General features: G+C 43.6%; 1 protein-coding gene across 1 annotated transcript in view; it reads right to left on the bottom strand.

Moving 5' to 3' along the window:
- The window catches only part of LOC311232952 (RNA-binding protein Musashi homolog 2-like), a gene marked incomplete at its 3' end in the record, with an annotated part of 999,121 nt that overhangs the window by 959,277 nt on the left and 27,784 nt on the right, over window positions 1–12,060 (bottom strand). Inside the window, 2 exon segments of the mRNA XM_084319791.1 lie at window positions 8,062–8,088; window positions 8,090–8,104. Coding sequence (XP_084175917.1) covers window positions 8,062–8,088; window positions 8,090–8,104 — 42 coding nt within the window.

Here is a 12,060-nt window from a genome sequence, read left to right on the forward strand (position 1 = left end):
GTGCAATTTAAACAATACCATACCGGTAATGAGCAAATAGTTGTTTATTCAATGAATGCATGGAGCTGTTCCATCTTATTTCATTTGATACTAACTACTCAGTTCATACAGATTTCAAGTATTCAAATATCAATGATGAATATTGCATAAGGTTTACACAGTTAATAGATCACCTTCTTGTTTTATATTCATGTTCAGAGAGGAGTAATAGTTCTTAATAATATTAATAATAATATATTCTTAGTAATAGATCTTTGTATGTGATTTATATGGCAATTAAATCAATGGTGTGCTTGTTTGTTTGGGGAGTTTGACCTACAGTTAATGTGCCTACCATGTGAAGGCGCATGATCAATGGACAGCACAAAAACAATTTGTGTAGGTGGAGACTAGAGCTACCACAGATAGTAATAGGTTATAAGAGTAAGTAATCCATACCATATATATCATAATAGTTACCCTATTACCATACTTGGCTGAAAATTTACTTTGCTGCCTGTTGTGAATGTGTTTTTCCCTGTAGGCTAATACATAAATAGGCATACATTTTTGCAGTTGAGCGAACATTTGCAGTTGAGTAGGCTATATGTGCTGTGTTTTTATGTCTTCCATCGAGGACCACCTTGGAAATAAGTGTTTTAACCCATTTAGACCTAAAAAAAAAAACGCCTGCTAAAAACGCCTATTAAAACCTATGCAATTATTCTACACAATCTCTTAAAACCTGAGGGTTTTTTGGAAAGATTTTCAGAATTGTCAATATTCACTAAAACCTTTTATATCTCAGCCTCTGGAGCAGGTAGAAACATGAAATGAAAACCATTTGATAGATTACAACTTGGGCTTTTATTTGAACATCATTAATTTACTATAATGTGCATTGACATTTACAAAAAAAACTATAAACAACTACAAATATAAAATACTAAATATAAGATACTGCCACCCAGTCATGTACCAGCCCCCTTTCAGTCATGTACCAGCCAGCCCCCTCTCAGTCATGTACCAGCCTCCTCTCAGTCATGTACCAGCCCCCTCTTAGTCCTGTATACCAGTCCCCTCTCAGTCATGTACCAGCCCCCTCTCAGTCATGTACCAGCCCCCTCTCAGTCCTGTATACCAGTCCCCTCTCAGTCATGTACCAGCCCCCTCTCAGTCATGTACCAGCCCCCTCTCAGTCCTGTATACCAGCCCCCTCTCAGTCATGTACCAGTCCCCTCTCAGTCATGTATACCAGCCCCCTCTCAGTCATGTACCAGCCCCCCTCTCAGTCATGTACCAGCCCCCTCTCAGTCATGTACCACAGCCCCCTCTCAGTCATGTACCACAGCCCCCTCTCAGTCATGTACCACAGCCCCCTCTCAGTCATGTACCACAGCCCCCTCCCAGTCATGTACCACAGCCCCCTCTCAGTCATGTACCACAGCCCCCTCTCAGTCATGTACCAGCCCCCATCTCAGTCATGTACCACACGACTGGTGGAGGGGGGGGGGGTGCTTAGTAAGAGATGTGATTGTGCCAGCCCAGTGTTAGTCAGTACCAATACATGGTATCAGCCCCCTCTCAATCATGTACCAGCCCCCTCTGTCATGTACCAGCCAGCCCCCTCTCAGTCATGTACCAGCCAGCCCCCTCTCAGTCATGTACCAGCCAGCCCCCTCTCAGTCATGTATACCAGCCCCCCTCTCAGTCCTGTATACCAGCCCCCTCTCAGTCATCTACCAGCCCCCTCCCAGTCATGTACCAGCCCCCTCTCAGTCATGTACCACAGCCCCCTCTCAGTCATGTACCAGCCCCCTCTCAGTCATGTACCACAGCCCCATCTCAGTCATGTACCACAGCCCCCTCTCAGTCATGTATACCAGCCCCCTCTCAGTCATGTACCACAGCCCCATCTCAGTCATGTACCACAGCCCCCTCTCAGTCATGTACCACAGCCCCCTCTCAGTCATGTACCACAGCCCCATCTCAGTCATGTACCAGCCCCCCTCTCAGTCATGTATCACACGACTGGCGGGGGGGGGGGGGGTGCTTAGTAAGAGATGTGATTGGGCCAGCCCAGTGTTAGTCAGTACCAATACATGGTATCAGCCCCCTCTCAATCATGTACCAGCCCCCTCTGTCATGTACCAGCCAGCCCCCTCTCAGTCATGTACCAGCCAGCCCCCTCTCAGTCATGTACCAGCCAGCCCCCTCTCAGTCATGTATACCAGCCCCCCTTTCAGTCCTGTATACCAGCCCCCTCTCAGTCATCTACCAGCCCCCTCCCAGTCATGTACCAGCCCCCTCTCAGTCATGTACCACAGCCCCCTCTCAGTCATGTACCAGCCCCCTCTCAGTCATGTACCACAGCCCCATCTCAGTCATGTACCACAGCCCCCTCTCAGTCATGTACCACAGCCCCCTCTCAGTCATGTACCACAGCCCCATCTCAGTCATGTACCAGCCCCCCTCTCAGTCATGTACCACACGACTGGCGGGGGGGGGGGTGCTTAGTAAGAGATGTGATTGGGCCAGCCCAGTGTTAGTCAGTACCAATACATGGTACCAGCCCCCTCTCAATCATGTACCAGCCCCCTCTGTCATGTATCAGCCAGCCCCCTCTCAGTCATGTACCAGCCAGCCCCCTCTCAGTCATGTATACCAGCCCCCCTCTCAGTCCTGTATACCAGCCCCCTCTCAGTCATCTACCAGCCCCCTCCCAGTCATGTACCAGCCCCCTCTCAGTCATGTACCACAGCCCCCTCTCAGTCATGTACCAGCCCCCTCTCAGTCATGTACCACAGCCCCATCTCAGTCATGTACCACAGCCCCCTCTCAGTCATGTACCACAGACCCCTCTCAGTCATGTACCACAGCCCCATCTCAGTCATGTACCAGCCCCCCTCTCAGTCATGTACCTGCTTAGTAAGATATGTGATTGGGCCAGCCCAGTGTCAGTCAGTACCGATGGGCCGCTGTCCCAGCCTAGTAGTGGGCCGGTCGTTGACCAAATAAAATAAAAAAAATAGTTTAAAAAAAAGATTTATTTTATTTTTATATAAATTTAAAAAAAAAATATCAAATCATAACGGCCCAAATATGCGTCGGCCCACCGGGACGGCCCGGTATGCCAGATGGCCAGTTCAGGCCTGCTGAGGTCCATAGATGTCCATAGATACCAAGAACATGCAAATTAATGGACCTTGTAGAAGTGGAGCAATCTTCCATTTACTTAGGTATGTATTTTAGGCGGATTTTCAGAAAATAGGGCTCGGAGCTTAACAGGTTAAAGCATTGCCAATCAAATACAAATTCAGGTTCAGGAGTTTAGTAGACTTGATTCTCTGGCCAAGAGAAAACCAAGATCCTCCCAATTCTGTGAGCTTGCTTCTTAAACTTTCTGGGAATGGGGCGGTTGTGGAGAGGGGTGAACAGGTGAAACAAAGAATAGGGAGTGAGGGGAGAGGAAGAGTAAGGGGCAAGAGTGATAAGAACAAAATAAGAAAAATCTGTTCTTATATCACTTCGTGAATGAGGCCCAATGACAATTCATGGCCTTATTTCACATCCCAAACAATACTTTTGGAGCAATTACAGTACAATCCTCCATTAACCACCACATTTGTTATTATTATTTAATTGTTATTATTATTATTATGACGGAAATCCAAATATCTAAGGTCAAATGAGTTGTGTTTTTACGTGGTGTCTCAGGGTAACAGCGGTGTTATTGTAAGGCTGTGTCTATGGTCTAGGCCAGTGGTTCCCAAAGTCGGGGTCGCGACCCAAAGGTGGGCCGCGAGCAGCCACGGGAGGGCCGCGAGATTATAAAAAAAAAAAAAAAAAAAAAAAATCGTTTTTTGTCAGGCCACTGAACTTAGAAGCAGGCCAGGACAGTGTTTCTAGTTGTATTCTAAAATTCTATTCTATTGTATTCTAAAATGTGACTATATGGTTTTATATTAACTTAATAAATAAACAAAAACGAAAAATCTACTTATTTCAACGAACATTTCAAACTAAATAACAGATTATGCACATAAAACGCTGAAAACAACCGAAGCAACAATAGTATTTTAATGAGGCTATTATTATTATCATTATTATTTTGCAACAAGTTAGCCCTCTCATAAATAGCACATATAAATTAATAACTAACTTGAACTAACTTAATAGGATTGAAGTGATATTTGGCTTAAAAAATCGGTTGCCTGGCAAAAAAAAAATTATTTATTTTTTGCGAGGCCCCCCTTCCCGCGGGGCCCTTTTTCATCACAGACCTAAAATCTAGTTTTGCTTACATGCTTATATATTTCACATTAGACGTTTGTAGAATAGTGTTCCGGGCTCTGCGGCTCTGCTGCTCTGCAGATAGACACGTTTGTAGAATAGTGTTCCGGGCTCTTCCCGGATCCACGAGGGAAGGGGCTACAGCCAGGTACAGGATTTATTCAACGCTATCCAGAGGAGCGAGTGGATGTCTTTTGAAAAGCAGCATGAAGCAGAAGAAATAACACTGTGTGCCATAAGCTTGTTATCAATACCAAGTATGATTAGGTTATGCCAAGACAAAGAGGACGTTCGGCAGATGGACTGAAGATGAAAGTTGTTGCGTGTTTGAACCTTCAGTCAGGCTATAGCTATGACGGCTAGTAGCAATTAGCTAAAGGCAGGGAGAGGTAACTAGCGTTAGCTAATGCTAGCTAACTAGCGTTGGCTAGCTACATTATCGAGTGCTGTTCCGGGGGGACAATATCATGGATGGGACTGGTACTTTTCATCTCCACGGTATGAAAATGCGTCGACGTCGTCTCCTTCCAACTTTGCCATTGAATCTGCGTTAGGGTGAGTTTTTCAAGCAATCTATTCTGTTCCCGCTGTGGTCTCTCTCTCTCGCTACACCCACCCGCCGTGGTCTCTCTCTCTCTCTCGCTACACCCACCCGCCGTGGTCTCTCTCTCTCTCTCTCGCTACACCCACCCGCCGTGGTCTCTCTCTCTCGCTACACCCACCCGCCGTGGTCTCTCTCTCGCTACACCCACCCGCCTCTCTCTCTCTCTCTCTCTCTCTCTCTCTCTCTCTCTCTCTCTCTCTCTCTCTCTCTCGCTACACCCACCCGCCGTGGTCTCTCTCTCTCGCTACACCCACCCACCCGCCTCTCTCTCTCTCTCTCGCTACACCCACCCACCGTGGTCTCTCTCTCACTACACCAACCCGCCGTGGTCTCTCTCGCTACACCCACCCGCCTCTCTCTCTCTCGCTACACCCACCTGTCTCTCTCTCTCTCTCTCTCTCTCTCTCTCTCTCTCTCTCTCTAGAAGCATTTCTCTCTCAATTCAATTCAAAAAGCTTTATTGGCATGAAATTTCACAAATGTTGCCAAAGCACAATTATGACATAAACAGCAAACAATATAAGATCAAAAGAAATAAAGGAGATGGTGCGGTGAGTAAAACATGGTACATGTATATACAGTATATGTGTCCTACTGGTTGTCCCTTTTCTTGTGACATGAATTGACATATTTTGCAGCTAAAACTGCACATTCTTTCTGTTCCCCCAGGAGGAATGGCAATTTCTGCACTTCTGTCATACTTTGGAATTCTGGGGAAATTATTTCAATTTTTGGAAAGAATTCCTCCCTAATATTTCTGTAATTTTCACATTGTGTTAGGAAGTGTAGTTCTGTCTCTACGGCTCCCTCATCACAAAGACAGCACAACCTCTCCTCTCTGTGTCTGCCCTTCTCTATCGCCAAACCATGGTCACTCAGTCTGTACCTTGTCAGATTCTTTCTTAGATTCTTATCAGTTACTGTGCTGAGGTAGTCTGCCACAGTATACTGTCTGTTTAGGGCCAAATATGTTTCTAATTTGTGTTGTGATTGTGTGAGTTGATTCCAATACGTAATGTATTTATCTTTTTCTTTGGTTATAATTTGGTTAGGTCTAATCTTCTGAGGCTGGCTAGGGTTTGTGATGTCAGAGTGTGAGATGTCAGCCAGTTTCATTATGAGTTGACAAAAGGGGCTCTTTGTAAGTGTCTCTCTCTCTCTCTCTCTCTCTCTCTCTCTCTCTCTCTCTCTCTCTCTCTCTCTCTCTCTCTCTCTCTCTCTCTCTCTCTCTCTCTCTCTCTCTCTATAATTGACAGTTGACTGTATCATGCCCAGCCTCGGGCAGCGCTATTATTTAAGAATATGTTGACTGTATAAAAAAAAAATATATATATATATATATATATATATATTTAATTTACCTTTAGGGGGGGGGGGGGGCTCGCATTTAAATCTCGCACAGGGCCTCGCATTTCTCCCAGGCGGCCCTGGTTGCAGATACCAGGGTTCATTTGCCGAATCTTCAGAAGAAGCCATTCGCTGCCATTCATTCTACAACAGTATGAAAAACAACTTCCACAGACCTGAAAATTGCCCGAGCAAGATAATCCTTCACAGTAAACACAAAGCCGTGATTTGGTTTTCTCTGTTTTTATCGTTATTTCATTATTTCCGAGTATTCCCCAGCCTTCTGATAGCAGCGTGTGCTAGTAATCACGGACGTCTCGTTGCACCGGAGATCAGAGGACAGGGAAAAATGTAAGTCTCTGCCAGGAAATAATCCCTTGAAAGTGTGTCGCCTTACAAACAATATTGTCACATCCATGTCTTCTTATGCGAGGTGTCTTTGTTGGCCAGCACAGCAGTTAACTTTTTAGATTTTCATGGTTTTCCCACCATAAAGAAAACGTAACCTAGACATAGACAGTAATGAATGGGCTGTAACCAGGTCCGGACTAGAAAAATCATTCAGGCCGGGAAATATAGCACAAAATATATATAAATATAAATAAAAACATTTAATCGGGGGAAGAACTTAAAAAATATTTCTGCAGGCCATTTAGCAGGTCAGGCCACCAGCCCAATGGCCAGTCCAGGCCTGCTGAGAGGTCCACCAACTCCTCTTTACTATCACGCTGTCGCAACTAGAAACACTGGCCTGACTGAACAATTGTATTAAAATGTATTAATAAAATACAATTAATTTAAATTGATTAAATAATAATTATGATATATATTATATAGTGGCATGCAGGCCACTTAGCAGACCAGGCCACCAGGAAAGCTCCCGGTGCTCCTGCTGGCCAGTCCAGGCCTGGCTGTAACTCTATGAAGGACACCGGTATTTCTGACAACACATGGAGTAGAAGAGGCTAAAACAAACACACAAAAAGTAAAACAGGAGGAAGGCTTAACCCCTTATGACCGACGGGCCTGGTATCGGGCCGGTCCAGTCAATTCCTCATTTGAAACCTAAATGTAATATTCAGTGTGTTCCTGTGAGTCCGTGGCAGAGAGAAAACCCACTATCCATTCCCACCCCTTCCCGGTGTCTGATAGTGGTGCTGAGTCATGCTACATCCCACTACGCCTCAGCATCTACATTACAGCCTGGATGATTGGTGAGATCCCAACAATCAAGCTGGAAAAGAGTAAAAAAAAAAAAAAAAAAAAAAAAAAGAAGAAGAAGAAGAAGAAGAAGAAGAAGAAGAAGAAGAAGAAGAAGAAGAAGAAGAAGAAGAAGAAGAAGAAGAAGAAGAAGAAGAAGAAGAAGAAGAAGAAGAAGAAGAAGAAGAAGAAGAAGAAGAAGAAGAAGAAGAAGAAGAAGAAGAAGAAGAAGAAGAAGAAGAAGAAGAAGAAGAAATTATACAAGCTACCTGGAGCCTAAAACCTCCACTCAACTGAGATTGCTTTGTTTTAGTGAAATTGGATGAAACCGTGAAGGACATTCTCAAAAGGATGACGACCAGGCCTTTCTCCTTTTTACAGTAAAAAAAGACAGTCAATCATTACTTCTTTGTAATCTATAAGCACACAAATTCCCATTATAACGTGATTACCACGCCAACCCAACCACCCACCCACCGGAAAAAGAAAAATCAAATCAAAATGTGAAAATGTGATCAGCCTCGAGCTCAAAGCCCAAGTGCCTGTAGAGTGTCTTTTTCTCATTATGACACCAAGGTGAAAGAAACGCAATAAATCCTGTTGCTAAGGAGAGAGAAGATTGTCTATTGAGCTCCTACCTTAGGCTGAGCGCGTCTGGGAAAGGCTAACTTTAGGATCAATCTGTGAAGAAGAAAAAACAATATTATTGCTAAAAGCATATCGATATTAAATGGTGTCAACTGTCAACAAACAAAAAGGTGAAGAGGAGAAAACATTTTACAAAACGTTTTGAAACACACCATCACTGTTTCGCTCTTTACTTTCAAGGTACTGTTTTTTTTGTGGAGCCTGTGACAAAGATATTCCCAAATAAACAGGGGGGGGTCAGATCAAGGTGTTTCTCCATTGTGTGCTTGTTGACTCATTAGCCTGGAGACTGGAGCAGGGTCCTTATCCTTATCCATCTCACGAAAATAAACTATTTCATGCACCAATGTCACGCTACCGTCTCCTCTCCTTGATTCAAGGTAAAAAAGATAACTTTCCACCAATCTCATCTCAAGCAGACTCATTGAAGGAAAGAAAAAAAGGGGGAAAAAACACAAACAGATTGAAATAGTTATCTAGCAGAAAATGACTAATTTGTGTTCATCAGAGCGAGCCCTTCAATGTCGCGGCATATTCTTCAAACGTGGATTTGACAGCTTTTCCGACAGATTGCATTAGTGTGCGACGTGATACATTATCAATCAGTGGCCAGATATTGGTTTCTGATTCAATAAACCCCGGAGAACGGAGGACTTGGCTACACTGAGATACATGTCAAGATTTTACCCATGATTTCACTCACGGGCAGATCAGTTAGCACACCAATTAGATCATTCCACCATTCCAACGTTTGTCAATTGACCTATGTCAAACCCCCACCCTCTTTTCCCGATCCTCCAATCACAGCTGTTGCTTTCAGATGGAAGCAGCAGTTGTGATTGGAGGATCAGGAAAAGAGGGTGGGGTTTCGAGATAGGTCAATTAGCACATAATTTCTATGCATTCTAAAAAAAGTTCTATCTAGTATCTTTTAGTTTTTTTTTGCCTGGGTGCAAGATGACATTTTTTTACATGTTGACAAACCATTAAGGAAATAAACAAATGACTGGAACACAAAGACAATTTGTGCCATCTGTGTAGAGATCAATTCAGCTCCACTGCGTGTCATGCATCTGAAGGGAAATCGTAACCCGGCTCCTCCCTCTCCTATTCTCTTTCTGTCTTGAGTTATGATTGTTATCTTTGCGAATCGGGTCAAATTGAAAGATGAATTCAATAACACGTGGGTACAGCAACCCCTGCTCATAATGAATTCCAATTAAAGATTTGTTTTAGCAATTAGCCTCAGGCATAACCAATTCAAACTCAATTATCCCGCCGAAGCCACCTATATCGCGAACACGACACTAAACGCTCTGAACGGGAGATGTGTCTCACCTGTCCGGCCTACAGTGTACACGGTGCTGTATACAATCCATCTCATCTCACCTCATCGTCTTTTCTGTCTTGCCAAGCAATTTCATTTCCAAGGGAGCGTGCTCTCTTTAACACACTCTAGTTCTACGGCTGAGGCATTTAATAGAAAAGCAATAGGGGCGCCAATAATGGAATTTGTGAAAAAGCAAAGGGGTCAGGCAATCAGTTGACGTGCATGAAATGTACGAATAGAGATGTTGAGATGTTTATTAAAAAGGCAGGTGTAAATTTATGTCCCTCTGTAAAAAGCGTTGTGTCATCGGTGCCACAGATTGTTTATGACGATGTCAGGGATTGATGTCAGTCCACTAATAGTCATATGACTTTGTCGACTAAATGGATTTGTTGATTTAAATCGTCAAATCTGCAAAATTAATAACTCTCTCCTTATCCCCTCAATACCAACCTCTGACGTGCCCTTGAGCAAGGCACTTAACCCCCTAACTGCTCCAGTGGAGCTGCTCAGTGGCCAACAGTGTCAGACTGTGGTTGTACTGGGCAGTAGTTCAGGTGTGAATGGAACTGTGTGAATGTGAAGCAGGGCATTGCTGAAAAAAAGAACCTACCATGGTAAATAAAGGATACAAAAAATGTAAAAATAAAATAAAAAACTCTCATTCAGAATTGGGGGGAAAAATACTAATAAAGTATTGCCAAAACCAAACCAACTAAGGAGAGGGCAAGCCTATGTTACATGACAGGAAGTTACATGCTACAGTGTAAAAGATGGATTCTCACAGTATGAACATCATCAAATGAGGTAAGTCAGGTTAATGAAAGACGACAGACAAGAGAGAAATGTATTTCTTCTCAATTTTCCGAGCTCCTTCTCAACATGTGATTATGTGAGATCAGGGCAGAAGGCAATTACAGACAATCCTGAGACGGTGTCATACTGTAGTCATAGTTGCAGCATACATTATCTATGCTTAAAACACACCTGTTGCTATTGTAGCCGTTTTTAAAGGTCCCCTGTCTTATAAATTGCCTTTTCCAGTGTTTATCATTGTTTTCTAGCAATGGGGGTTTGTATCAATGGGGTCTGTGTCTCTAATTCTCATTTTGGCTCATCAGTCTAGTCTCGAGTTCACAATATCCTCCCTCACTCAACTAAGCCATTCTGATTTGACTGTTTTGCTGACGTGAGTAAGGCACTGGTTGTAGTCACCGCCCACAATCAACAATTCGCTCAACAACAGAGCGAGTGGAATTACTTCCTCAAATGGGTTGACGTGACAGCCAGTGGCGGCCGGTGGGTACTTCGCCACTAGGGGCGCTATACCAAACATTTTGCAAACATGTACAGTACAGTACCACGCAACAGACTCATGGCAAGACGTGAGCGATTCGACTCACGCTCACGGCAATGAATCGGCTCTTATGAACGAGTCGCTCAGCTGTTACTACAACAACACACAACCAGTCAAATAAAGTATAGTCTAGACTCTAATTCACAACTTGAACCACAATATATAAATAGAAAAGTTAGAAACAAAACTCGCCCGTCTCCAAACACAGGCAGATCTCTCCCTCTCTCCTTCTCTCTCTCACACACAGCGCGACATGGAATCGATTCGTTACACAATCAGACCTATTATATACCAAGAATAACTTCAGTATGAGTACAGGGCTGTACACATATTTTGCATATTGTTAAACGAGCCAAGGCTAGCTATTAAACTATCGATATGAATCGAAAATCTGGGACCCTGATGTAAACAAGACAAACGTCTTTCTCTGGTCTGCATCCCCTTAACAATTGTGTGTATTGAGCCGTACTGTATTGTACCCATTCTGCAATCTGTTAATAAAGTTCTCATTCATTCATTCATTCAAACATAGACGATATTGAACAAGCCATAATCCACGTATTTTCAATCCGAGAGAGCTGCAGTAGTTAAATCAATGAGCCATCGACATAGTCAGTGTGGTAACGTTATTATTGCATCCAAGATTGATACACGGCTGGCTAGGCAGTTGGTAGTCATAGTCTTGTGTTATAAAATAAATAAACAATCAGCAATGTCTCGCTTCATGAATGGCCAGCAGTAGCCTAACAGTACTGCTCCTAAAAAAACTATTTACAAACGTTAACGTTAACCACAGAGAGAGAGAGAGAGAGAGAGAGAGAGAGAGAGAGAGAGAGAGAGAGAGACTCACTGTTTAGTTGAAACGTCCAGGGCAGGAGAGCTTGATAAACGTGTATAATCCACTGATGATGTATTCCAGACCACTGTCCACTGTAGTCTGTCTCCAGACTGCATCCGCCATATAGCTTGTTAGCCAAGTGTTAGCTCGTTAGCACAACACAAGTACATTCCTTTGTCCATTTCCGCTCGAACAGACTGCAAACTACCTGGCGTTCTATCGCTATGCTCTAAGACAAACTCTAACCTTAACCAACTTTGAAAGAGTGCCTAAGCTTAACAGTCTAAAGAACTTGCAGTCACGGCACGCTCGTCTAAGACAAACAGCTGCCTGCATCATTCTCACAACAACACAACTATCTCCACCGACCAACCTAGGAATAACCTAGAATTGGAACATTAGAAATTGGATTCGGCCAATCAGAGATCGTCTCTGTGAAATTCTGCTACGGAAAAAAATACTGG

This window comes from Notolepis coatsorum (assembly GCF_963971535.1).
Source record: "Notolepis coatsorum genome assembly, chromosome: 8".
Lineage (NCBI taxonomy): Eukaryota > Metazoa > Chordata > Actinopteri > Aulopiformes > Paralepididae > Notolepis > Notolepis coatsorum.